The sequence below is a fragment of the Melozone crissalis genome, unplaced genomic scaffold, assembly GCF_028551555.1.
Source record: "Melozone crissalis strain CALT ecotype California unplaced genomic scaffold, PUWL_Pcris_2 ptg000038l_1, whole genome shotgun sequence".
NCBI classification, from domain to species: domain Eukaryota; kingdom Metazoa; phylum Chordata; class Aves; order Passeriformes; family Passerellidae; genus Melozone; species Melozone crissalis.
This window is the reverse complement of record NW_026535816.1, coordinates 5,478,072-5,504,498: the sequence shown is the minus strand read 5'-3', so window position 1 is coordinate 5,504,498 and position 26,427 is coordinate 5,478,072. Positions and strand designations below refer to the sequence as shown.

General features: G+C 40.9%; 1 protein-coding gene across 3 annotated transcripts in view; it reads right to left on the bottom strand.

Moving 5' to 3' along the window:
- Positions 1 to 26,427, bottom strand: part of GALNT18 (polypeptide N-acetylgalactosaminyltransferase 18) — a 217,089-nt gene that overhangs the window by 13,299 nt on the left and 177,363 nt on the right. For 2 of the 3 annotated variants that reach the window (XM_054283712.1, XM_054283713.1), the window contains one exon: positions 5,578 to 5,742. The exons of the other annotated variant lie outside the window; for it this stretch is intronic. In XM_054283712.1, coding sequence (XP_054139687.1) covers positions 5,578 to 5,742 — 165 coding nt within the window. The remainder of the gene's footprint in view (positions 1 to 5,577; positions 5,743 to 26,427) is intronic. 3 annotated transcript variants of the gene reach the window in all.

The window sequence follows — 26,427 nt, the reverse complement described above, 5'->3', positions numbered from 1 at the left end:
TGCCTCCGGAGGAGCCTCAATGAGGTAAGTGAACTTCCCAACTAATCCACTGCCACCCAGGTGAGTACATAGAGACAACTTTCACTTGTAGGCCAGGCAACTGACTCTGCATCAACAATAAAGCTGGAAAATCAGATTGGAGACTGAGAGACTTCTTAAAATCCTGCAGATTTGGGATTTGTTCTCTGAAAAACCTGGTTGCAGCACTGAGAATGTACTGCTTCTCCAGAACATCAACAAGCCTAATCCTATCAGAGAACTGATAGGATGGCCACAAGCAGTTTCTACCAAGAGATGCCCTGAGGCCTCACCTGCCCAGGTGCTCTGGCCTTCATTTCCCACAGCCCCTTCTCTGCCACCCACCAGACCCCTGTAGCACCATCACTGCAGCAGTCCCAGATTCACTGAGCTCTGGGGACAGCGACACTGAGCTCTGGGCACTGGGGACAGTGACACAGCTCTGGGGACAGTGACACTGAGCTCTGGGGACAGCGACACTGAGCTCTGGGGACAGTGACACTGTACAATGGGTACAGAGACACTGAGCTCTGGGCACTGGGGACAGTGACACAGCTCTGGGGACAGTGACACTGAGCTCTGGGGACAGTGACACTGTACAATGGGTACAGAGACACTGAGCTCTGGGCACTGGGGACAGTGACACAGCTCTGGGGACAGTGACACTGAGCTCTGGGGACAGTGACACTGTACAATGGGTACAGAGACACTGAGCTCTGGGCACTGGGGACAGTGACACAGCTCTGGGGACAGTGACACTGAGCTCTGGGGACAGTGACACTGTACAATGGGTAGAGTGACACTGTACAATGGGTACAGAGACACTGAGCTCTGGGGACAGTGACACTGGGCACTGGGGACAGTGACACTGTAAAATGGGTACAGCAACACTGTACAATGGGTACAGAGACACTGAGCTCTGGGCACTGGGGACAGTGACAGCTCTGGGGACAGTGACACTATACAATGGGTACAGCTTCACTGAGCTCTGGGGACAGTGACACTGAGCACTGGGGACAGTGACACTGGGCACAGTGACACTGTAAAATGGGTACAGAGACACTGAGCTCTGGGCACAGTGACACTGAGCTCTGGGCACTGAGGACAGTGACACTGAGCTCTGGGGACAGTGACACTGTACAATGGGTACAGAGACACTGAGCTCTGGGCACAGTGACACTGAGCTCTGGGCACTGGGGACAGTGACACTGAGCTCTGGGGACAGTGACACTGTACAATGGGTACAGAGACACTGAGCTCTGGGCACTGGGGACAGTGACACTGAGCTCTGGGGACAGTGACACTGTACAATGGGTACAGAGACACTGAGCTCTGGGCACTGGGGACAGTGACACTGAGCTCTGGGGACAGTGACACTGTACAATGGGTACAGTGACACTGAGCTCTGGGCACTGGGGACAGTGACAGCTCTGGGGACAGTGACACTATACAATGGGTACAGCTTCACTGAGCTCTGGGGACAGTGACACTGAGCACTGGGGACAGTGACACTGGGCACAGTGACACTGTAAAATGGGTACAGAGACACTGAGCTCTGGGCACTGGGGACAGTGACACTGAGCTCTGGGGACAGTGACACTGAGCTCTGGGTATAGTGACACTGTAAAATGGGTACAGAGACACTGAGCTCTGGGCACAGTGACACTGAGCTCTGGGCACTGAGGACAGTGACACTGAGCTCTGGGGACAGTGACACTGTACAATGGGTACAGAGACACTGAGCTCTGGGCACAGTGACACGGAGCTCTGGGCACTGGGGACAGTGACACTGAGCTCTGGGGACAGTGACACTGTACAATGGGTACAGAGACACTGAGCTCTGGGCACTGGGGACAGTGACACTGAGCTCTGGGGACAGTGACACTGTACAATGGGTAGAGTGACACTGTACAATGGGTACAGCTTCACTGAGCTCTGGAGACAGTGACACTGAGCACTGGGCACAGTGAGAAATGCTGCTGAGCTGGTGCTTTGTCCCAGCCCTGGATTCCATGGGAGCTGCTGCTGCTGCCAGCAGTGTCTGCAGCTGCTCCTGGCCAAAACCAGCTCACAGCCTGAGGTTTTGCTTTCCTCATGCTTCATGATGCCCGAGCAGCTTCCTTGAGACCATGTTTCAAATCATATTTTACTAAAATTCTGACCTTTTTCTACCAAATAATTCTTGCCTCTATCTCCACTGCCTTGTCTAATTTCTGATCACTTACTGGGCTTTTTGCTGGAAGCTCTAACTTGGTTCTGATTAAGTGAAAAAGTGATGAGACAGACTGAACTAGGTGAGCTGTCAAACACCTAGAAAACATTCCAGCATAAAAGTATTTCCAAAACAAACATTTCTCTAAGAGAAGACTTGACAAACAGTCTGAACAATAAAATTCTTGAACACCACCCAGTTGATGGGACTCTTTTCTGGGCTAATTTACATCATTTGACATAATTACTGTTGTAAACACTTGAAGAAGCTTTGCAAGCAAGAATGCCACTAAAGCCTACATTTTATTGGGTCTCATTGCATTTGGCAGCTGTACAAAACTGTGGAGCATGGAAATGTGCTCAGATAGATCCTGATTATACAAACACATACTACAAGCTTTGAATGCTCAATGCAAGTTTCTATACAGGACAAAGATACCAGAGGCAGTGATTCCCTACAAGTGCCTGCCCATCAAACCACAGTTTTGTCCACAAAGTAACAGTGGGCATCTGGCTGCCTGACTCCAACTGCCTGCAACTGAAGATAGCCAGGGAATTGAAAATTTTAAAACCAAAGTAAAAGATAAAATAAAAAAAAAGAAATAAAATTTTATATATATGCACAACATATATATATAGATGTGTGTACACATACTTCTGATCTAAAAGATGTGGCTTAATAATTAATTAAATAGTTATTTAATAGATCTACAGAAGCAAGGAGTCCCCTGACTGAGGGTAACCCATCTTCTACTTTTGCCATGTGGAATTCACTCATGATAACACAGTACAAAGGAGGATGAAAGTGTTACCCGAAGGATTTTTTTTTTAAAAGCTGTACAGTCTTCTATCAACCAGACTGCTGTCCATGTCCCATCACAGACTATTGTGGGGCCTCTCAGATTATAGTGCTTCCTCATTCAAACTAATTTACCATAAATGTCTGTCAGGAAAAATACAGATTCTTGTGCTGGTCAGGGAAATCTAGTTCAGCTGGTTTATCCTACTTTGGGTGGTCAGTCTGTTTCCTGTTCCCCTTCTCTGACAATTCCCCACCTGCCCTGCTGTATTTTTACTTACCTACACCATCAGACATTCCCATGGAATGGCTCAAGAGCCCAGAGATGTCAAAGCATAGCTCCAGCTAAAAGAAAGTGCTACAAAAGGCTACAACCAGCATCTACATTTTAATTAGTAGTTCAAAAATTTCAAGGCAATATAAGCATCAGTATGATACTCACAGTAGTCCTGCTCACTGCACATATGGAAAAGAAAAGCCAGAGCTTTAAGGATGTAATGAAAAGAGTCCTTTTAGAGAGAACTTCCAAGATGGCGACACAAATACATCTTTTCACCAGGCTAAATGGCTGCACTTCATATGGAGTTCATCAGTTGATCTTGGCAAGCTCTGATTACATTCATTAACTTTCTTCTAACTTACAGAATGTACCCCATTAACTTTCTTCTAACTTACAGAATGTACCCCATTGAGCGATAATGACATTTTAATTATAGTGGGTCTTAGCAAAATCCTTTTTGAACAGAAAACTTTTCAGTCTTTCATTTGTCTCTTAATTTATCATGAAGAAACAACTAAGTAGCTTTCACTTCTCTCAGGGAGATGTTCCTTTGCAGAAGGAAGAGAAAGGCCATAGAGTTGAGTTTACCAGTGCTGCACCTTCCTTGAGAGATTGTAGCTGGGACAGGGAATTGCAACAATCCTGATTCTTCTATATCCCATTTTTAAAGATTTTAACAGCTAAATTATCAAGGCCTTCTACTGCTGTCCCCTGCCCCCAAAGTAAGATCTAACATAATCAGTATTTTGAAATAGCAGTAGTATCCTGGAGTAGAAACCATTAATTGTCACCAAAACCTTGGGGTATACAGTGCAATCACTGGAGAGGTGAACCATGCTAAAATGTTACTGAAATACTCTTCAATTTTAATTATACTTTTTAGAAGTGGTATAAAAAATTCAAGTGCAGAGATGGATACACTGAGGCTCCCCTCATGAAAGAATAGTGTTACAATTTGTGAGAAAATATAATTGAAACTTTGCCCTTGAGTGGCCAACTTAGGGATTTAAGATCTGTTGCTTGAGAGTTACCTCCTAAAGACCTAGACAACTTTCAAGTATAAATACAAAATAAGCTAATACTATGCTTTAATGAATAATGTCCAGATGCTTTCTGCACCAAGATTGATACTAACTGTATTAAAAATGTCCTAAAGTATATGGATAATGGCTATTAAAGAAATTATTGAGTTTGCAGAAAAGATATTTGCAAATCCACATGGATGTTACAGAAAAATTAAATGTAGGAAAAAAAAATTGCTTTTAATGCTGAGCCTCAGCCTGTGGGCTGGAGTACCCAACTAGATTTGTAGACTCAAAACTGCAGAGGAGCAACTATGATACCACCAAACTCACACTGGACATGTAATGACTAGAAATGTCATTTCATTTCATTGATTCACCAGCGTGCCAGCACCTGACATGGCAAAGTTCCACTGTGTTAAACTTACCTTAGGAAAAACTCATCTTTTTTTGAAAAACAGAATTTGACTGTCTTTGGCTCCCAACCATTGGAACCTGTTTTGTCTTCAGGATATGGGTTACCCTGAGGACAAACCAGGTTCCAATGGTTGGAAGTGTTGCACTGTGGAAGCACTGAGATGCCTTGAGTCACCCTGCTATTTCCTCTTAGCTAAGCCAGAGTGATCTCCCTCAGTGTTAGAGCACCTTTTCTAGCCCCAGAACTTTTGTGGCTTCTTTACTCTCCCTTATGTTTCTAAATCAGTTATGAATGCAGACACCAGGCCTGGCCTTAGTGTCCTACCAGCATTCTCATCACTGTGAAAGCACCTCTCAGCCTTTCCTTGAGCCTCTTTCTGCCTCTCTCACACTCATGTGTAAAAGCCTGAGCCTTTTTAAAAAAGAAACTGCAGAACTAGCTCATTATGAGCCTGTTATCACTGTGTATCCACTAAGACCATTTGTGAGTAGCTACTTCTAAAAAAAAACCATACAGATTTCTGTTCCTCTTTCCTAAATAGGTTACTTTGCATTTGACTCCACTAAAATAACCTTTTTTTCCACTCCCCATAACAGTACTCTGCCTTAGAAGCTATTCATGGTGAACTCAGAAAATATAATACAAGTTTTGTACCCTACTGAGGTAGCTGACATTGGGATCAAAACTAAACTTGCACAGAGCTTCCTGGCTCTGTGCAAAGCAAGTGAGGATAAATCTAGTTCTGTACTGCTAATAAACAGATTACTCACACTTCAACACACAAACAGAGCTTTAAAACTTTCTGAAATGGCTGCTGGGCAAGAATTACCTGAGTAAATTGCCAGTAAAGCTTCATTCTCTTGGCTTTGGCATAATTGCACTCAATGAGCCTGGGCCTGCTGTTCACATCCACCAGGCATCTGTTGTCATCATCGTCGATGGTGGGGCTCAGAACACCCACGTGGAGCTGCTGACTGCTTGTGTAATAAACATTCTGCAACAGGAAGCACAAACAGGATTTGTGGCCTCTACACAGAAGCAGCACTTTCACCCAAAAGCTAATGGCAAAGATAAATATGCTGAATGGCAGCAGGCTGACCCCATAGTGGCTTGGAAATTATCTCCTTTCATGCAGGAAGCAACACAACATTTTAAAAGTTGGTCTAAATTAAGAATTAATTGCTTAAATATTGGTTAAGTATTTAAGAAGAAATATGCAAATACAACTGATTATTGTCTCATCATGCGACTTTTTACTTCTGTTTTTCTTTCTGTTTCTGAGGGTCTTCCAAGAGGAAGATAGACACCCTGGGATTGGCTTGAATATGGCCATCAGTTCGGATTAGACTATTTCATCTGAGGAGAACACCTCACTGGAGAGGTAAAAACAGAGAACAGCAGCATAGGAGTTCAGAGCATCTCAGTCTTTTATAGGACAGAGAGAAAGATAAATTAAGGTTTTCTGCAAACAAATGCTAAAATCCACACTCGAAGCAGATACTATAGAGAAAAAAATAGTTGTTAGCAACTGGTGACAGATACAGGCATGAGAGAGAACAGAATGGCCACATTTCAAGGCATTTGTTCTCATTTTACAAGTCAATACACACAGACACAAGAGACAAGGAAAAGGGACAGACACTGGCTGCTCTGTATTTCTAGCAAAGCAGGGCCCTCAAAGGCCTCAGGGATTACACCTGGGACCAAAGACATGAGTTTATTATGTTATACAAATTCTTTCTACTCTGTTTGACTGCAAAGATATGTGGAAGGTTTCTCTGGAAGAAAGAAAGGAAGGGGAAGGATGGAGGGGATATGTCCTCTTTCAGATTGGCAGGTTACGTGTAAACCCAGGAAGGTAACACAGGATTATACCAGGACTGCCTGATTGCTAATCACAAATAGAATTTATTTTGCTAAAATCAGACCTTTTCTTTGGAAGGACCATGAGAAAGATTAAATGGAAACATCATGCTCCAGGTGTTAAGTCTGTGATAACTCAGTGGTGGCAGAGTCACAACAGACAAGAGTGGACAGAAGCACCAAATTAATGCCCCTGCCATTTACTGTAGCTATTCTATTTGTCTGTAACAAAAGGGAAACTGCAAATTATGCTGGGAGTATTTGGGAATCTTTTTGGTGCCCAGATTTTCCTGGTATTTGTTCATTGTTGGTGTTGGAAATTGTTTTATGTGTGAGTGTTCTCCTTTGTGAACACTCTGGTAAAATAAGAGAGAAAGCAGAAAAGCAGAACAAGCCAGGTCTGATGAAAGATTTTGGAGCTTCCTGTAATAAATAAAATTTTAAAAAATTGGAATGCTGCAAGTAGCCAGTGCAGGGATTGTATACAACCACAACAAATGGTGGTGTTCTGGGCAAGATTGTGTCCCCACTTTACCCTCCTGTAACACTGCCAGGGCAGATGTCACCTGCCAGAGCTGCATTAAAGTTAATTAAGTTACCATTAGTGGTTTAGACTAATCCAAGCTTTTGCCCCCTTAATGAAGTTTCATTGTTTTCACCCCACAGAAACAACAACAAGCTTGAGCTGGCTGAAGTGAGGTGAGTGGAAGCTTTAAGAGGTTGAACAGAGAAAAGTTGAATAGTTTAGTCATGCCCTACAGGAGGAGAGCAGGGTAATACAAGGAACTGGCAGAGCACATTTCCAGAATGGATGGTAATGAGTGAAGTAAACTCTAAGAACTATAACAAGATCACTCTGCATCCACAACTCAGGTTATTAACATTCCTGCAAACAAAACTGATGCCTTAAAAAGCTGTTAAACATTAAGAATGCACTTTCTAGACAGGCCAAGAGCAACTATTTTAGACATGTATATGATCTACTTAGACTTTTTTTCTTGGAGAAACTGAGGTAGTGACCGAGCAAGGCTAAAAGATCAAGATGATCTTGCAAAGAGGTTTTTAGGACACCGTACAGATGAACTTTTTGTTGCAGCTCATTTACCTATTACCTGAAAATACTACTAGAAAACATAAAGGGAAATTGTCAGTTATTTAAACTTTTAACTAATAGGAAGGGATATTTAATTTCAGCATGCTGTCACTACAGAAAACATGATATAAGAACATAAAGACGGGGTTGCATTTTTTTTCTTATTAAACGTATCAGTCACTGGAAACAGATGAGCAGGCTCGGCTGTAACTCTGAGAAGTGCACTCTATGGCTAAAGGTCTGCACAAAGAAAGCAGTGTGGCTGCAAACCCTCGTGGCTGAGCTGTTTTTATCAGCTCACACCCCTCAGCCTTTTGAAGCAAAGGCTGCAGGTAATCATTTCACCTTCTGGAGGGACAGAACAAACCCAGTTCACATTACAGCTCTGCCAGCTTCTTCTGGTGTCAGTGCAGCCATGGCTCAGCCTGAGCCTCCTTCTGGGCAGGAGCAGAGCCATGGCTCTGGCTGGAGGAACTACTCAATTGTTTGTTGGCAAAACTGTACAGAACAGAACAATCAAACACAGATTTAATTAGCAGGTTGCTAATTAAGAGAGCCTACCTGCTAATATAACTGTGTTTTTCATTGTGGGCCAGTTGGAAACAGAGGTGAGAAATCCTGAATTGTCACCCAGCGTTGGGAAAGGCACCTTTCAGCTTGGTAAGTGGCACAAGCTCAAACTAAAACAGAACGTGGGAGGGTGGCAGCCTGTCCAGCAAGGCTCTTCCAAGATGTTGCTTGACTTATCCAGTAATGTGGACAATATTTAACTGTTCTATGTATCATTACAAACATTTTAGTCTCTTGCACAATAAATCCATTTCTTATTTCACTTCAGAATTTAACACATTGAACAACCTTGCAGCTTGACTGCTGTCTTTTTCTACTGGAGGAATCAAAATAAAACCACACAACTTCTAAAAATTCAATTTGAGCAGCATGTTAGCCAATAGGAAGGCACTGGTTTGTGTTGCACTTGGCCAGAAAACTTTTCTTAAAACCTACCAACAGCCCCTGGTTCCTGTCCCCCACTCTGAGACTTAACAGTCCCTGCACAGAGAGAACACAACAATAACTCTGTTGGGATGAAGGGAGGAGATCCATTTGGTAAAAGAGAGTTAGCTATTACTGATTACTGTTCTAGTCTGAAACCTAAAGCTACTAAACATGAAACCATGGTAAAGCATCCCTTTAAACAGTTTCATATATTCGAAATACTTTAATTGCTTTCATACAAGACCTTCCTCCTGTTTCTATTTGCTTATTTGCATTTTCCAAAATACTTTTTGAAGGTTTGTTTTGTTTTGTTTTGGGGTTGTGTTTGGTTTTTTGGGGTTTGTTTTGTTTGAGGTTTCTTTGTTTAAGGATGGTACACAAATTAGTTGTCTGGAGCAGGCCATAGGAGATTACCTGAGTTACATGAACTGAATTACCCTCTCAAAATGTACATGTTAGCTATGCACACTCTCCCTTTTTTTGGAACATATTTTAAATTGACCTTCAGGTGAAGTATGGCCTTGCAGATTAAAACCATGCTCATGCTTTAACATCCTGTAGCTATATAAACACACAGCTTGCACTTGTCATTTAAACAAGCTGTTAAATACATTCTCCTTCTTTAGGAGGATGCTTTTAAGAAGCATCAACAAGCACACAAGCTGTTTTGCAGTGCACTTCAGCACAAAATGGACAATTGAGGCACTCTTGTTTAAAACACTTGAAAAGATACAGGTGAAATGCAGTTCACTGGCACATTTGTTCTACAATATTGCAAACATCACCATCAACCAACACAACAGGACAGAAATTCTGCAGTAATTCAGGGCAGTGATTTGTTGAACAACCCTCCAGTACTGTCCTAGAAGTCCAAATGACTGAACACTAAATATGAACTTCTGAATTGTTGGGGTAACTGAAATTTTTACTTAGAACTTGGACTTTTCATTTGAGCTACAACAGCAAATGTCACAGCAGTGTTTTTTCAGGGGATTAAGCCTTAGACAAAAATTTATTTCGATCCACTGCAGTCAAGACACTTGCTGTATGCTGATTTACAGCATTCATTCCAAGTTCCTTAGCAAAACAAGCACAGATTTTCACATCACCATCAAACACATACTCCCGGAGGAGCTACTGAATTTCCACAGGAAGAATCCTGCTTGAATATTGGTACCAAAGCACCAGGTAACGACTCTCTTTGTCTGTAACAAAATAAGCCTCCTTACATTTCATTAGTCTGTTCTAGCCCACAGCATTTTACCATCTTGTTTTTTCACTCCAGCAGCATTGATGTACAACTATGTCTCCTGGGCACCTGGCAGGGAGCACTTCTCTTCAGGAAATCACTTAGCTTTGACAAAAGGCACTTACCTTCTCAAAAAGTGAAGCTCCAAGAATTCAGCGCTACTGTCAGTGAGAAACTCTGTAAAAACCTGGGTAGGATTTGTGATCCACAAAGTGTCAGAGTCAATGTGTGCCCTGAGCCTTTGGCACTGCCACCTCTCCTTCAAGCATTCTCCCACCACCATACAGGGACTAAACTCTTCCTAGACAATCTTCCCCTAGACTGTAAAATGTGGGGGTTTCTTGTAAATTGTTTCCAGTATTTTTAATATCTGCTGAGAAACTTGGCTTGCAAATACCCTTTTATGCAACTGAAGGAACAATAAGTCTGTAGCTTTCTTGAATTTATTTTACTAGAAGTGTCCTATCTAAAGCCATCACTTCATTTCCGTTTGCTCTACCCAATAATCTGTCTATTCACATTAGGACAAGCAAACTGAGATTGGTATCACATAATTAAAACTAATTAAATGGTTCCTCAAATCCTCATATGAGGTGAAAGTGTGAGGTTTAGTCAAGGCATATTTGTTTCTGTTAAACACTTTATCTTTTTTTCTTAAGAAAAACATTTATTTGTCCTGGAAAAAGATATCTAAAGGATATTGAAAGGATTCATGAGAACATGAATGAGTGGTAGTTGAGAGCTGCACAGGATTCTCAGGAAATCATCATAATGACTAGGAACTATTAGAGAAAATTAGGTGTTTTAAATGTTCTTCACACATGCATTTCAGATGAGCTTTTGCTCAATGTTATTTTTGCTCAATGTTATTTTTTTCTATTTAATATTCTAAGCTTAACATTTTCTAAGAGTGCTACACTATCAAAAAAGCTCACAATATTGCCAAGAGCTGTATTCAGTACTGCTACTCAGACCAGCTCCAGAAGTAAGGAGAAGCAGCTTCACCCTTTATTTGTCATTGCACCAAGCCACACCTCCCTCATTTTTGGGGAATGCCAGGATTCTCCTCTCTCCTGATGGAGCAAATCAGCAGGGAAGAGAAAACTGAGAGTTTATGCTTGGAGTCACAGTCTCCCCTAAATCTCAGTTGTTAAATTCATAACAAAGGGTCTTTTGGTTCTTCTTTTCCACCCATCTCCTCCGAGACAAATTCTGCTTTCAGCTGAAATCTTGAAATATCACTTGCACAGCCCTCTCACTGCCGAAGAGTCCATCCTCTGCTCAGCTCGTGCTCCCTGAAAAGCCCTGCAGAGTGCACACACAGGTGCCAGGGGGCATGGAGGGAGCACAGCACAAAGCAGAGCTGAGCAAGGAGGCTCAGAATCAGAAAATAACAGTTAGTGATGTATAAAGGTTTAGAGCTGAGATAATGTATATGGAACCTACACGTGCATGTAGAATACTTCCTTGCTGATATTAAAGATCTATGACAAGGTTTGGTTGCCTCTGTTTTACACAGGGAGATGATGCTAAGCACAATCCACAGAATTTCCTCCTGAACTTCAGCCTGGTCAGAGAGAGCAACCCCAAAAGGCTGGGACAGACCTCACTGTACAGACCAGCCACTCAATTAGGGCCTGCCAAACTGAAAGGTGCTGCTGCTCTTTCTGAAAATCACCAACTTGATCACCTTGGCAGGTTTCCCGTAGGGCTGGAAGGATAATTTTGGTGCAACACTCACATATCATGTAGCTGCATCACAGTGGCACAGTGCAGAACACACCTAAACCTGCCACGGGAGAAATTAAACCCAAGGTAATTCGGCCAACATTTTTTTGCCCAGTGAAAATATTTCAAACACTTACCTAAGATAAAATCTGCACAACCGCCCATGATGCTGTAGAGTACAGGGGAGGGTAAATGAACTCTGCTTACTTGGACACAAACGCACAGCTTTGGCATTTTCAATGATGTCAAGTAGAACTTCTGTCCTTGAGAAGTTTGCCCTAAAAGGTCAAATTGTGATTCCCATTGCAATTAACACTGAAATTCCACTGACTTTGAGTGTGATGGGATTCTTGGATCCAAGTTTGTTATTAAACTTTGAAAAGCCACCAGACTTCATAAAGACTTCAGAGCTGAAGTGGGTTGCCAGTTGCAGTAAATTATTCATAGGAGCTGGTTTATCATGTAGCAAAAAATTACACTTAGATGTTCAACTTAACACAAGATGATTATCTGAAGGATAAATTGCCAACTCCCCACTGCAAGTTTAGAGCAGTACCTACCAATTTTCAGGCTGAAAGCCATTTGTAATCCTTGTGGCAATGTTCCCAGATGAAATCATGCTGGAGACTGGTACATGTCTCTGCATTTATAATGAGCAAACTTAATGCTCACCACCAGCAGTATTTATTTGCTACTTTGCCTTTGGCATAATAGCTGAGGGATAAGAAGCCTGATTCACCACTGCTTTATTCCATCTTTGAACCATATTTTTTTCCAAATGAATCCATGAAGTCATTTATTGTCAGGATTAATATATTAACATACTAGGTCCAAAGTCTCATAGCAGATTCATACTTGACTGTAACTCCAGCTAAGGAGCAGTCTGATGGATTCCAGTAAATCCAAACTTAGCTCCCATTGCCTCTACTTGGCTGTTTGTATTGTTCCTGATTCCTATTCTGGCATTTCTTGCTATATAAATACATCAGAAAGAAAGAGCTTTCCAACCCTGATTAGAAAATGCCCAACAGAATCCAAGTGCATTCTGCACAACACAAACATATACATCACTAAGATAAAAATCAAGTGTTTTCCCATTTATTATTCATGTAGGAAGTGGCAGAGGAGAGAGGCTGTGCTGTCCTGTAGCAACAGCATCTCTGTGTCTTGTGCTGCCCTAAAACACTGCTCAGGAAGGAAATACATGAGAACATGGGCTGAGAATTATAGAAAGTTACTCCTAAACCAAAGGTCAACCCTCAGAAGATTCATGCTGGTTTTGGAGGCAGGTTTTCAGCCTGGTGGTTCAACTTTAAAACCATTATGATGATACTTTATCCATGCTGAGGGTCAATTAACTTTGAATCTTGCCTTAGTGAAGAGCTGACAGACAGCTCTGGTATACCAAGTGTAGCAATACCTTAATTTAGATTTCAATGGTATTAAAGTGAGATTCACTATTTCTCTTCAGTGTTTAGATTTGTATCTACTGAATTAAGGCACCAGCATACTGATTATTTGACCTACTTGTTCTTCTTCATGTCCATGCACTAATTAGGACCTGAACTCCAAGCAACAATATTTGATAGTAGTAAAACCAAGGTGCTCAGAAACCTTAAATAATACACTGTGGTGCTAGGAATATATGCTTAAAATCACAAATATGTTAACATTTTGATAGAAAATAGACAGGTACTAAATGCCAGATCTTTTCTTTTTAATTTAAATTCATGAACTCATATTGCAGTGGAATACTTAATTCTGGTTTTGCCTACTTTGGTATTCTGCATTGGTTTTATTTTAAACAAGCAGACAAAAATCCTATTACTTAAGCTCCACTTTTTAAATTGAATAAAGCTGTCAATCATGGGTTTTATATATGCTCTCAATATTTACTGCCATAGTTCTCCTAATTCTGGTAAGTACAGAATTAACAGGACCTGGATAAATTAAAATTTACTTGATTTGGTTCCTAATGTTTCTCTGGGTTTTGCTCTTTTCTCTGCACAAGATCTCTGCATCTCTTCCACAAGACAAGAAACAAACAAAAAAACCCAAACAAACAAACAAACAAAACCCCAAAAAAACAGTGCAGCCAAAAAATCCAGAACCATTCTGGCATCTGTGTCCTGCTTTTTTAAAAACATGTTGCCTTATAAAAACATGTTGCCTGTGACTTGGACCTATCTGCAGTTTCCTTCACCCTTTCCCACTAACCTCTCTTTAACCTTCACAGTTTTCTTTCTCCTAAAGAATCCCATGTCTTTCTTACCCTGTTTTCTTGTCCTTCAACACACATCCCCAGGAAACAAACAGCTTTTGTTTCCACACGCTGATGGACTGGTCCGTCCTTTAAAGCTGACTTCCAGGCAAATTAAAATCTGAGCTAGTTCACTGCCATCTGTGTATAAGCATTTGGTAACTCAGCATCAATAACTCTAAAAGCAGAGCTTTTTACCTTTTCATAGCTAGACCTCCAGATTAGAATGGGCACAGTCATGTTCAGATAATTGTGTGTTTATATAATGCACATCTTCACCTTGAACCTCTTCCCAATCATCGAATCTTGCCATACAGCCTATTTTTCCTGCAATAAAATACAACTTTTCCACTTAAAGTTGACCCTTGCTGGTTTCCTCGCTGATGTCAAGATTCATGCCCACTTCAAATCCCTGAATGCTTCTTGATTTCGGTTTCCAGGCTACCTTTCTGAAAGGCAACATCTTTCCTCTTGTTCTGTTTCCCACACTGCTTAAACTCACTTGTCTTCATTTTCAAAGCCCTTCTGAACCCTTCTCATGTTACTTATCAGCCAAGCAAGTATTACTAGCTTATGATCCAGCTCCTAATTGCCAGCCTTCACTGTTCTCTGCCCATTCCACAGAATTTCCCGAATGTTCAAAATGAAAAAATAAAATAGTAATTTTAATTTTTCTGATTAATCCAAGAATGCTCTGTCAGTACCCTCTAGCATTCCCTTCTCCTCTCTCCCAAAATCTCCTGTTTATAATACTTTGTAGGCTTAGGCTCTTCAAGTCAAGGGTGTACTGAGTGTATCAAGTCAAGGTTTTATTCTGAGGTTGTAGAGCACTTGATATAAAAGACATCTGGGTAACTATTGGAGTGCTTAGAACTGCAATAATAAGCAATAATAAGCATAACAATAAAAAAGATGCAGTGCCAGGGATGTATCATGTAGCTTACCACGCTTCAGAAAGTGGTTCTCCTAGCAGTATAACCTGAGACTTTTCTAAAAAAAGTTTTGTTATTTCTACCAGTGTTATGTTTTCTAAACTAAATTTGATGAATTTTTTTGTCTACAAGGGATAAATTAAGGCAAATTACGGCCAAATGCCACACCCTCTTAAAATGCTCTACAGTAAACACTTTGATCTCAAGGGTTTTGAAGTTCTTGCTTGTTTGTTTGAGGTTTTCAGTTTGCAGATTCATTTAGTTTTGTTTTGTAATCCAGCCCTGTCTTGTTTAATTTTGTAGGGCAGTGAGCAATGGCTGTGGATACAGAGGTCCTTTAATTCCTCTTGTGTTCCACAAGTGCTGTAATTTTTCATCATTTTGTGACAGGAACAAAGGCAGGTAGTTAATGTACAACTGTGGAAGAATCCCCAGCTCCCTAAAGGTATAGCTTTACACATAAGCCTCTTCCTTCTCCTGGCTTCACTTAAAGGAATCACAAATCTGTTTCTAAGATCAGATGAGCCAGTCTCACCCATTCTTAGAATCATGTCTGCATTTGATGCCAGTTTTCCAGAGGTACTATACTGACAGCAACACATGCAAATTCAAGAAAAAAATCATCTAAAATGTAGTTACTCTTTGTGCTAAAGACCATAAAATAGAGACATTAAAACTTCTATATGGAAGTGAACACATTTTAACCTAAGTTGTTTAGTGAAATCTCTCTTTTGTTTTTTTTTTAAACTACTAGCAAGGACATATTCTCCCCCCACAGAGACACCCCAAAGAACAATACAATCACAAGAGTTCATCAGCCAGAGTTAAGTTTATAAAGTGACCCTCGTGCAAGCACCTTTAAGAAGACAAACTGAAATGTCGAACCACCTGCAACCAAAGAATCCGCTCAGAGACTTCAGTTACAGTGGCAATGCCAAAATTATTATGCAAATTAAAACTAAAATAATAACTTAGAACATCCCAGTATGTCAGAGCACTTTGACAGAAGTGAAGCTCGGAAGTTTTCACCTAGTCCCATTAGCAGTGTTTCCTTCAGCAGCAGTTTTAACCTCCCAACCTCTCTGAAATAATTCTACTCTGAAAGTCTTATTATGGATATTATAAAAGTTGGAACACGACCCTTCTGGAGACCCACAGGATGAGAAGCACCAATGGTCTGGAGCACTACCAGGGTTCCAACACAGTGAGGAGGGACAAAAGCCTCTGCAGTGCAGCAGAGGGCCTCAAACACCAAAACAAAAAGAATGAAAAAGAATTTCACTTCATTCAAGCACAAGAATGTGAGAGAAACTCAGCACAGATGCCCAGCAGTAACACAGACAATCTTCTTCAGTGTTTTGTCTCTCACCTGGTTTCAGGAATTGCCTTACAGCTGAGACACTGCCATTGGGGAACAACATCTTAAAGGCTTACTACTTGCAGGTACATTGTGCATTTCCATGCACAGAACATTCAGTGCTGCACTTTCAGTGACAAACAGCTGTTTTTGTATCAAGCTCCATTGTATCAATGCACTTGAGCTGCTCAGTAGGTACTTCTGTAGTCCTTTCCCAGGTTAGAATTTGTCACTTTTCAGAGTTAAACCTGGCACTATTTGCCTCAGGTTACCATGTCATACATGCCTACGTTGACAGAAAAGACAAATGCTATATGTAGACTAGTTTCACGCTCAGTAACATTAGTTTTAATAAACTATAACAAATGAGATCTCTGTCAGGTTTAGCTGCATGCTTTGTCATAATATGAATAAAATTTCAGACATCTGATGTCTGTGCTGTGATGTGCTTTTCTTTAAATGACTTAACAGCCAACTTTACAACAGAGTATGGAGGAGACAGCTTGAATTCTGATGTTGCAGGCATGACTGATAACCACCAAAGCAAAGAGCACATTTACCATTTTTTGTTGATTATCACTGTCATCAACAGATAAGCTTTTCTCTTCTTATAAAGGACCAAAGGCTTTCTTTCCCTTTGGGTTTGTGCTGTGGGTGTTCAGCAGGCAGGGGTGAGAGGGGCAGCTTGGTGCAGTCTCCCTTTCACAGAGAACAAAGGAAAGTTACTCTGTTCCCATCTGGGCACACTCAGGAGTATTTTTTATCTTAAACCACGTTAAGTCCATTAAGCTGAAGAAAATAATTTCTCCCATTTTAAATGGACAGCATCAAAATCCAAGCAAATCCTTAATCACAGTAGCCTACAAAAAGTAAAAATAGTATATCTTAGCTGTAGATAATGTATTTCAAGTAATAAAGCCTATCACTTCAACTGATTTGTTTCACTCTTTACCGTTGCTCTCTCTCCATAGACTGACAGGAGCTCATGAAGTTTTATCCATCCCAACTGTATCCTAAAAGAAAATTTCTTCCCTGAAATACTTTTAAGCTTTCCAAGGCAAGTGGAAAAATATATGTGCCTTACTAGAATAGGCACTTTGCCTGCCTGCCAAATGCCTTGAAGGAGTGTCTCCACTGTTTTCAGGGTGACAGCAAATGACACTCAGAGAAAGAAGTCACACCTAAAATTTAAATGAGGATTCTGCACACTATGACCTCATGCAGAAGCTGCAGCTTCAATCCTGTCTGTGTTCATGAATAAATTGCCAAGTTCACAAGGCTCTGCAAGTCAGATTGAGATGTGTCTCAGGCTGGAAAAGTGTGCTCATATCCCAGAGATTCCTCTTTTATTCTGCTCTTCTGGCACCCAAAAGAAGGGCAAAGAAAAGCATCACCTAATATATTTCTATCACTAAATGTACTTTTTGTGCTCATGGCATTTTTAATGGAAAGATGGAAAAGAAGAATGCCCCTAGAAGCAACTATACACCAAGATTTCTTACCATGAGTATTTAAGTCTTAAAAGATTTTCTGAAATAGGAACAAATAAACAAACAAAGTAGTTCAAAAAGCAGAAAACTGCTCTGATGTCAAGGAGGACATTAATTCAACTGCCTGAGCTGTGGGGGAATCCTCACTGTGCTTGGCTGAGCGAGCTTCACTTCTCTTACACCTGCAAATGTTCCCAACTCTGTGTTATGCCCTTTGCACAAACCAGGCTGTAAACCTTGGCAGGAAATGAAACTGCAAATACTGTGATATGCAAAGGCATGTTGCTTAATCATGCAAATGGTATGATATATCCCCCCATTTTCATTCATTTCATTTAATTTCATTTCTAGGCCACTCAGTCATGCAGTGAAGGCTAGATATCAACTCAGGGCTTCGCAGGCTAAGCAGAAGAGGCTCAGATTTCTGACTAGCAGCTTATCAGATGGATGAGGCAGCAAAATAAAACCAACAGCTCTAAACCCAGGATGTTAAAATGACCTTCAAGTACAACACTGAATAGCTAAAATAGCTCTGCTAAGCTCCAGGCCCCGAGATACCACTGGGCTGTGATGCTGAGCTGCCTTCAGCACCAAAGACAGATTATGTCAGGTTTTTCCTTGCATTTTCTGCATGCCTTAGGAGGTTTTATTTTAATATCTGAAGTAGATTATCCCATAACAGTATCAACAGGACACAGATTTAAAGAAAATAAAAAGCCTGCTGTCTTGCTGTTTAGAATTAATACAAAAACTAGGCACATCAGTCACTCATAATTAAAAGTCACTGAATATTCACAATATAAATAATAGTTCTTTCAAGACTCTTTTAAGTAAATTAATTTTACAATATCCTTTTGATTGTTCTAAACCAACAACAACAGAACATTCATGTCTACTGTTAGCTTCTTAATTTGCATATGAATAGAAACACTAGTAAGGATTATTACAATTGTTTAGTGTACAATAAACTATTTAGTGATTTGTATTATTTTGTGCAGATTGTCCCTAAAGCTCAAATCTACGGCCCTACACAGGCACTCTAGAGCTAGATGTTCCCTCAGAGGGCAGGGGCACGCTCTGGAGAAATATTGGTTTGGGAATTAATTAATAATTAGTGGAATGGAATTGTCCCCTCCTTCCCAGGGGACACTGGACCATGCCCACAACAGAGGGAATGCTGTGCTAGCACACTGCCAAGAGGAGACAACACCACTGCAGTCCTGCCCCATGTGCAGAGGGAGGACAGTGACCCTCTCAATTCCTAGAGACAGCTCCAAGGCCCAGAGAGCCTGTGCAGGAGCTCAGGAAAGATGCAGTTCACATCCTGTCCTTGTCCCAGCTGGGCTGTTATGACCTGTGACATGGAATGAGTGTGGCAAAACCCCAGAAGAGCAGAGCTAGGTTTGACCCCAAACCACACTAACTGTATGTAGCTTTTCCCCCTGACTAAACCAGACTGAAGTAAAGCATCAGATTTTTAGCCAACAAGCTGTTGGCCCAGATCTCCCCTAGCTACACACCTGGAGGACCCAACTACAGTCAGCTGCAAGTTATTCCTTCAGCATGCTCCTTTCCAAGCCCACTGCTGTCAGCCTCCTAAGCAGAATCTCAGGGCAGAAATTTGTCAGTCTCCAGTGCAACTCACCCAGTGACTGTGAACCTGTCAGATTCACTGCAGGAACACAGTGGAACAGTGAAATTCACACCACCCACAGTCCTGATCATTCATTATGAAATCTCTTTGCATGCTTCAAGCCAACAGAGCCTTTCCTCATGAACTAGATTGCATCAGCCCTAAAAAAAGGTGCCAGAAAATTTTGTTCCTTCAACAGTCATAGAACAATCTGGGAGATGAATGGGAAGCTGAGGTGACAGGCTACATCCTCATCTGAGATGCTCAAGAACACTGATGTACCTGATCCTGGTACAGGGCTGAGCACACTCTAAATAAAACTAACTTCACATTCTCTATAGCATATGGGGCACCAGATTTACTCTCCTGTTGCACAAAGTATCTCTCAGACGTTTTTTGCAGCTGCTTTACACTTAAAGCCTGAATTAATTATTATTTTATTAAACTCATTTCATAGCTGCTACTTGCGAAGCATTTCATTAGGCACTGACTGAAATCTTTGGGCCAGGCTTGCTGAAATTAGAGCTTTAGTCACTGTCCTGTTATCCCAAAGCACCCAGAGGTTATGCTTCATGATCAGCTGGGGGGCTTCATCCCCACTGCTATTTACATTATTGACTGACTGCTGCCACTGTTGGGTACTGAAGATGAAATATTTCATTGGGTTACTCTACTCTTTAATGATTGGTTTGCTCCTTTAAAGAAGTGTCAGAAATACCAGAGATTCTTTTATATCTATCTCAAGTCTTGGAGAGCTTTTAGCCTTTTGGGGAAGTGATGGGGCTGAGATCATGGAACCTTTTTTCACCCCTGTCCAGACAACATATTTGTCTTTGAGTTGGCAAATTCGGGAAGAGATTGAATTATTTTCCCACATCTGGGACTCCTCTTGCCCAAGATGAACTGGGTTTCATCTGCATTTGTGGACAGAATAGGAAAATAAGGTATCATGAGATATTTTCCTTAAGCAGATGAGTTGGACTAGATGAACTCCAGAGATCCCTTCCCACCTCAAACATTCTGTGACTGTGGGAAATAGTTTCCCATAAGAACGAGGCTGAAAACTGCTGAAGAGCAACAAAGTTGGAGGGACAGGAAGAATCCTAAGAGGTAAATGTCTAATTAACAAAACAAGTTAATCAGTATTGATGTTTAGAAGTCTAAGCGGTGCCAAAGAAGCTGAAGCAAACATCTAACCTGACACAGTATTTGTAGGTGGTGTTGTTTTTTCTTAGTGACCTTAACTACAGTGTTATCTCAGGGAATATTGATCAAATTACAGAATTCCTTCAAATTTAGATGCAGCAAGCTGAGTCTGCAGAGGGCACATTTAACTTACTTGAGAACACATGACATAGGATATTAGAAGATATTTGGAAGCCAGAAATGGGCACTCTGCAGGATACAGTTACTCCATAATCATTAGGTGTGCTGAAAGTGGGGAAATTCGGTGCCTCAGAGGGCTAACCATGTATGTCACACATCTGGCAGAATGACATGCAGCTCACTTGACAGCTCAGATTTAAATGTGCCTTGAGCGCTCAAGAAGGTCCCAAGAGTCTGTCTATCTTTACACAGACACTCACAGTGACTCTCGTTACTATCATACTGAATTTAAAAATGCCATCAGGGGAAAAAAACAATATGCTCCAGAAATGCTTAACCCCCTCCTCCCCAAATTAATTCATAATTGCTAACAAGAATGAGGTTAAACTTCATGAGATGTTTAATTCAAGGCAGTAGGTGAAAGGTGACTGCATTGGATACAAATAAATTAAACTATGATTGATAATAATTTGATAATTGATCCAGCAGTGCAGCCAGCACACAACCCTGAGATCAGCTGGTACCCAAAATATGTCTCATATAAAGAAAACATGTGCAGGCACAATTTAACAAAGGAAACCTTTTTAGCACACTGTATCCCTCTAATGCAATGGTATTTGATAATTTCTATTTGAACAATTGAAGAATTCCCCGCATAAACACATTTAAGGACAAGTAAAAATTTTACGGATTTGATTCTGTGTTAATATAAAAGAGAAAATCAAATTAAACCTCCAAACCAACATTAAATTTAAAGCTCTGATTTACCATGATCTAATTCTTCTATACTGAATTCTGTCCCTGCCCTTTTGGTTGCAGACCTCCATACCAAAGGCAAAGCAGCACTATCTAAAAAATTCCAAGTTTAATGCAGTAACCCCAGTTTTACCTTTTTAAAATATGTTATTTTTACCAAAACTAGAGAGTTCATGAGCTGTGCTGCTATTTTTAATTTTCCAAACTGCCATTTTTGAGTCAGTCAATGCAGACTTCACAGTTTTAAGGCTAATTTGAGAGCTTGAAAGCACCAAAAATAACTGCTGAAATGGAATATGCATGCTGAACAAATCACTACGTCTTTAACACAGCAAGAGCAACAAAGCTCCAATGTCCACAATCAGTGCAGTTCCCAGCCAAAAAACCCCAAAGTTAATTCTGTAGTAACACCAGAATTACTTAAATGCGTTCCTCAGCTTTTCCACTCGATTGCTTCGAGCCTTTGTGGACAGCCAGCTGAGCAGACAGGCCTGGCATAACACAGCTATTGCTGTACAATTTGTGCAATCACACTTTAGGAGAGATAAAACAAAAAAAGAAAAGGAAAATTAATTCAAGAAATTCAACAACTGTTTTTAAAGCTATACAGAAAAACACATTAAACCCCTAGCCGCCAATTTATTTAAAGGCACACCATTATTCATCCACTGTAACAAGCAAGTGTTATTTCTGAACCCTCTCAGCTGAACTGGAATTCCAAGAAGCCCTAGCTGCAATTGCCACTTGGCTGACATGTCAGCGGATTCATGAGCCAAAAAGAATCATCAGTTTTCCACTCTGCTCCCCTACATGCCACAAACTCCATATTTCCATGCGCTTACCTCTGAGTGCAACGATTTGTATTGTATTAAATTATAGTTTACAGAGTTGTGTCAGCTTTGATGATGCCAACAATTACTTCCTGTGATGGCCACTGACCTGCTCTGACAGGAATATGCACCATATTCCCAATGGGCATCCAAATAGCTTTAATTTCTAGCCATTGGCTCTTGAAACCACCCTAGATTAAAATCTCTACTATCCCATAATGTCTTTGGGAGAAATACATCCACTTTGTAAATATATTCAGGTTTAGACTGAAATCAAGTCTTGCTGAGAGCTAGTTTGATTGCTGATTTCAAGTAAATTATCTGACAAACACAGCTCCTTCCTTGGCTTCCAAATCAATGCAGGATTTCTTTTTTCAGAGTTACTCATAAATATTCAATCAACATTTTATGTGAACAAATAATTTCTGACATTCTCTGTGCCTCCCAATTGGACAAATGCTGGTTAATCAGCAGGACAAAAAAAAAATCCCCCATTCACAGAAACACACTGTGGATACAATCATTCCATAAAAGTTCTGCAAATAACCACACTCTGTAAGTGCAGAACAATATCAGGGAGAACCCAAGCTGAAGCTGAAATGCTGATCAGAATCTGAATGAAGGCTATGGAAGCAATATGGCTCATGTAATTACAGAGGGAGTTAAATGTGCTTTCATGGGAACTGAATTTGGCCCATGAATTTTAAATGAGCCAGTGGATGACTGCAATTAATGGACTGACATAATAAAGTTATCAATAAAACTAAAGTAACTATAAAGTGAATTTTCCATCTATTGTATTAACTACCTTCTCTTACAGTTAATAACACAGGGTTAAGAATTTGAGAAACAAAAATCTGACCTTCAGAATTTCTGTCTGATGAGGTAACAAGAGACAGTGCAATATTAATCAAAAGAATGTTTAAATTGACAACCATCCCACAATTACTACATCATCCATCTCCAAGTGCTCTACACGCACTCCAATAACTGTTAGCTTTATGCTGAATTTAGACTGTAAGTGACAATTGGTTTTAAAAACTGCTGATTGAACTGCCAATTTGCAATGAGAAGAGGCATCTTTAAAATATGGATAACTCTAGTAATAGCTACATAATATCTCACTCTGATCTATTTCAAATTAATGCACTTACAAAACGTGAAATGCTCTCACAGCATTAGATTATGAGACTAGACTGCAGGTACCCAAAACAGCTGCTCTGTTTCTCCAAGAGTGTGAAATAAAACCATTTCCAAATTAGCAAAGGAAAGGCGCCTTCCCTTCTTTTATGGTTGTATTACATCATCTCATACAAGAAGTGCCCATTTGCCAAGTGGCTGAGGGAGAGCTCGGAGGGGGCAGCTTTGGGCCCCAAGATCAGGGCAGCAACCACGCACAGGAACGTGGCAGCAGCCCCAAAACCATGATGCCTTGAGTATTTTGGGATAGTGGGCTTCAAAGCCCTTCAGCACCAGCCCACAGCTCTGAATCCAAATCCAAAATCTAGCATCAGGCTTCTCATCTAGCAGCCCATCAATATTTCACCTCCACATTTTATATTTTAACCTGTTGAGATCAATTTGACCAAAAGTAGCCTTACAAAATATCACTTGTTATAGCATAGCATAAGAAAAAAAAGAAAAAGCCTGGAAATGTATGTGCATTTTTATTTCCTATATGAGAACAGTTCTAAACTGTTATATAATATTCAGGGCAACAACTCTAATCTCTTCTAAATTAAAAAAGTACAAGAGAGCTTGAAATGCTTTGATAATTTGAAATTCTTAGGCACTGAAGTTGCTCTCAACAGTTTGTTTCAATTACATTTTCAGTGCAGGAGGTTTTTTATTACAGATATTCTGGGCAAATTGCCTTAAAATGTAAACTAGGGAAGAAAGCTCTTACAGTGACCATGAGAAGCTCAATAATAATTATTTGAATAATATAAAATTCAAAAAACCTATCAAAAGAGGGCATTACATAGCCTGGAAGTCAATTAGTTTTATATTCTATTTGCCTTCTTCCTGCACCGTTCCTCACCTATTTAACAAAATGCTGAATAAATTGCTTCTGGTCAAAGTATAAAGACAGCAGATATATGCTCCTCTCCTTCCATATCAATAACAGACATAGCAACTGTGGACAAGATATCCAAGAAAGATGATAAAGATGGATTTAGTCATACAGAAAGGCAATAGAATTCAAGATGAAGAGAATAACCCAAAGGCTGAAAGGCAAATGCAACACCTAAGCAATACAGAAAACAGGCAAGGTAACGATAACATGACACAGAAAACACAAAGTGAAAATACTTTATAAATTATTAAAATAAAATCTGTGAGGAATCTTCTGTTATGTACGTAGTGAAGGCCGGTGGCCCTACAGACAAACGATCCATTATGGTTCCTTGGAGGGACAGACCCCAAATTGGAAAAATCTCCCCTGTTCAAGGCAACTGAGCAATCCTCTCCCAGGATGCTTTGCTGTGCATGCAAATGTACCCCAGTTCTGCCTCCCTGGTTGGCCCGTTGGCCTCTCCGCCCCTTTTTCCTTATATGCACATTCCCTGGAATGTTTTCCCTTCCCTGCTCACCCATTGGCACCTTTGCTGCAGTGCCCCGCCCCTTTACCCTATTGGCTGCCACCCCTTGTCCCGCCCCTGCCCCGCCCTGAGCCCTCAGCCCATTGGCCCTGATGCTCTGCTCCACCCCCTGTGCCCCATATTTAACCCTGGACCCTCCATGGTCCTTTTGTTTTTGTCCCTGGCTCCTCTGTGTGTGGCTGGAATAAAGCTCTTCAGAACTCCAAACTGTGACAGTGGTCACAAGGGTCTTCAGGGTGAAGACAGAGGTGAGAATGTTGATCTCATGTTCAGAAGCCTTGATGTATTATTTTATGATATGTATTACATTATACCTATACTAAAAAGAAATACAAAGAAAAGTTCTCAGAAGGCTAGCTAAGCTAAGAATAGAAAAGAATGAATAACAAAGGGCTGTGTCTCAGCAGAGAGCGAGACCCAGCTCTGCTGTGAGTGGTCAGTAAATCCAAACATCCACAGGAGACCAATCATGGATCCACCTGTTACACTCCACAGCAGCAGATAACCATTGTTTACATTTTGTTGCTGAGGCCACAGCTTCTCAGAAGGGAAAAAATCCTAAAGAAAGGATTTTTATGAAAAGATGTCTGTGACACCAAAAAAAGACTCTTCCCACTTCTTTGTCATTAGTGATCCTACAAGAGCTGCTGGAAGCATGTGCTGGAGTGATGGTGTGTGAGTGATGGTGGGGGTGTGTGAGTGATAGTGTGTGAGTGTGATGGTGAGTGAGGGATGATGTGTGTGCCTATGCCTGTGGTGGTGTGTAAGTGATGGTGTGTGTGTGTTCCTGTGCCCCCGAGCGAGCGGCTCCCTTGCTGGATTGTCCTGGAAGGTCACAGCACCACTGCCTCTCGCTTGGCTGCCAATGGGCCAGTGGCTCACGACACTACAGCATCATCAATTAACCAGTTTTTCTTAAAAGCAAGAAATAAAAATCCTCCCAAAGACATCACACAGTGAGAAAGTCCCCAGTCTAAGCCATGTGGTCCAACAGAAGGGAACAGATATGTCAACTGATGAATTGAATAATCCCACTGTCTCTCCACAGGAGCATCCTCTGTGGTCCCAGCGTGGTGCTCGAGCACTCCACAAGCTCCCTCACTACTATTTTTTTGCTGACACAATGCATTATTCTCTTCTGCAGTAATCTGAGGAAAGCTGAGTTTATCAAGTCTAGGTAAATTCCATCAGATTTTCTTGCCAGTTGAAGTTTCTATTATCTCTATAGAAATCCTGCTTTACTAGGCAAAAGCTGAGGAACTGAATGTCTTTGATAGCATTTTCTGAGTACCCTTCTGACATTGCTTCTGATCAGCATTTGAAATTTTTCCTCCCATTAAAGGTTAACTTATGCCTCTATCTTTTCAGCACATCTTCTAATATATGGAAAATTGCACCAGTACCTCTACTGTAAAATATTAAATAGATCTGCTATCATAAAAGAGCTCTTATCCATTCTCTAAGATGAGCATTTCCCTCTTATTTAAAAGAATGGATGAGTGAACAGATACAACATATTACAGACAACTGCTCTTATTCCTGTTACATTTTGTGGTTAGGGGT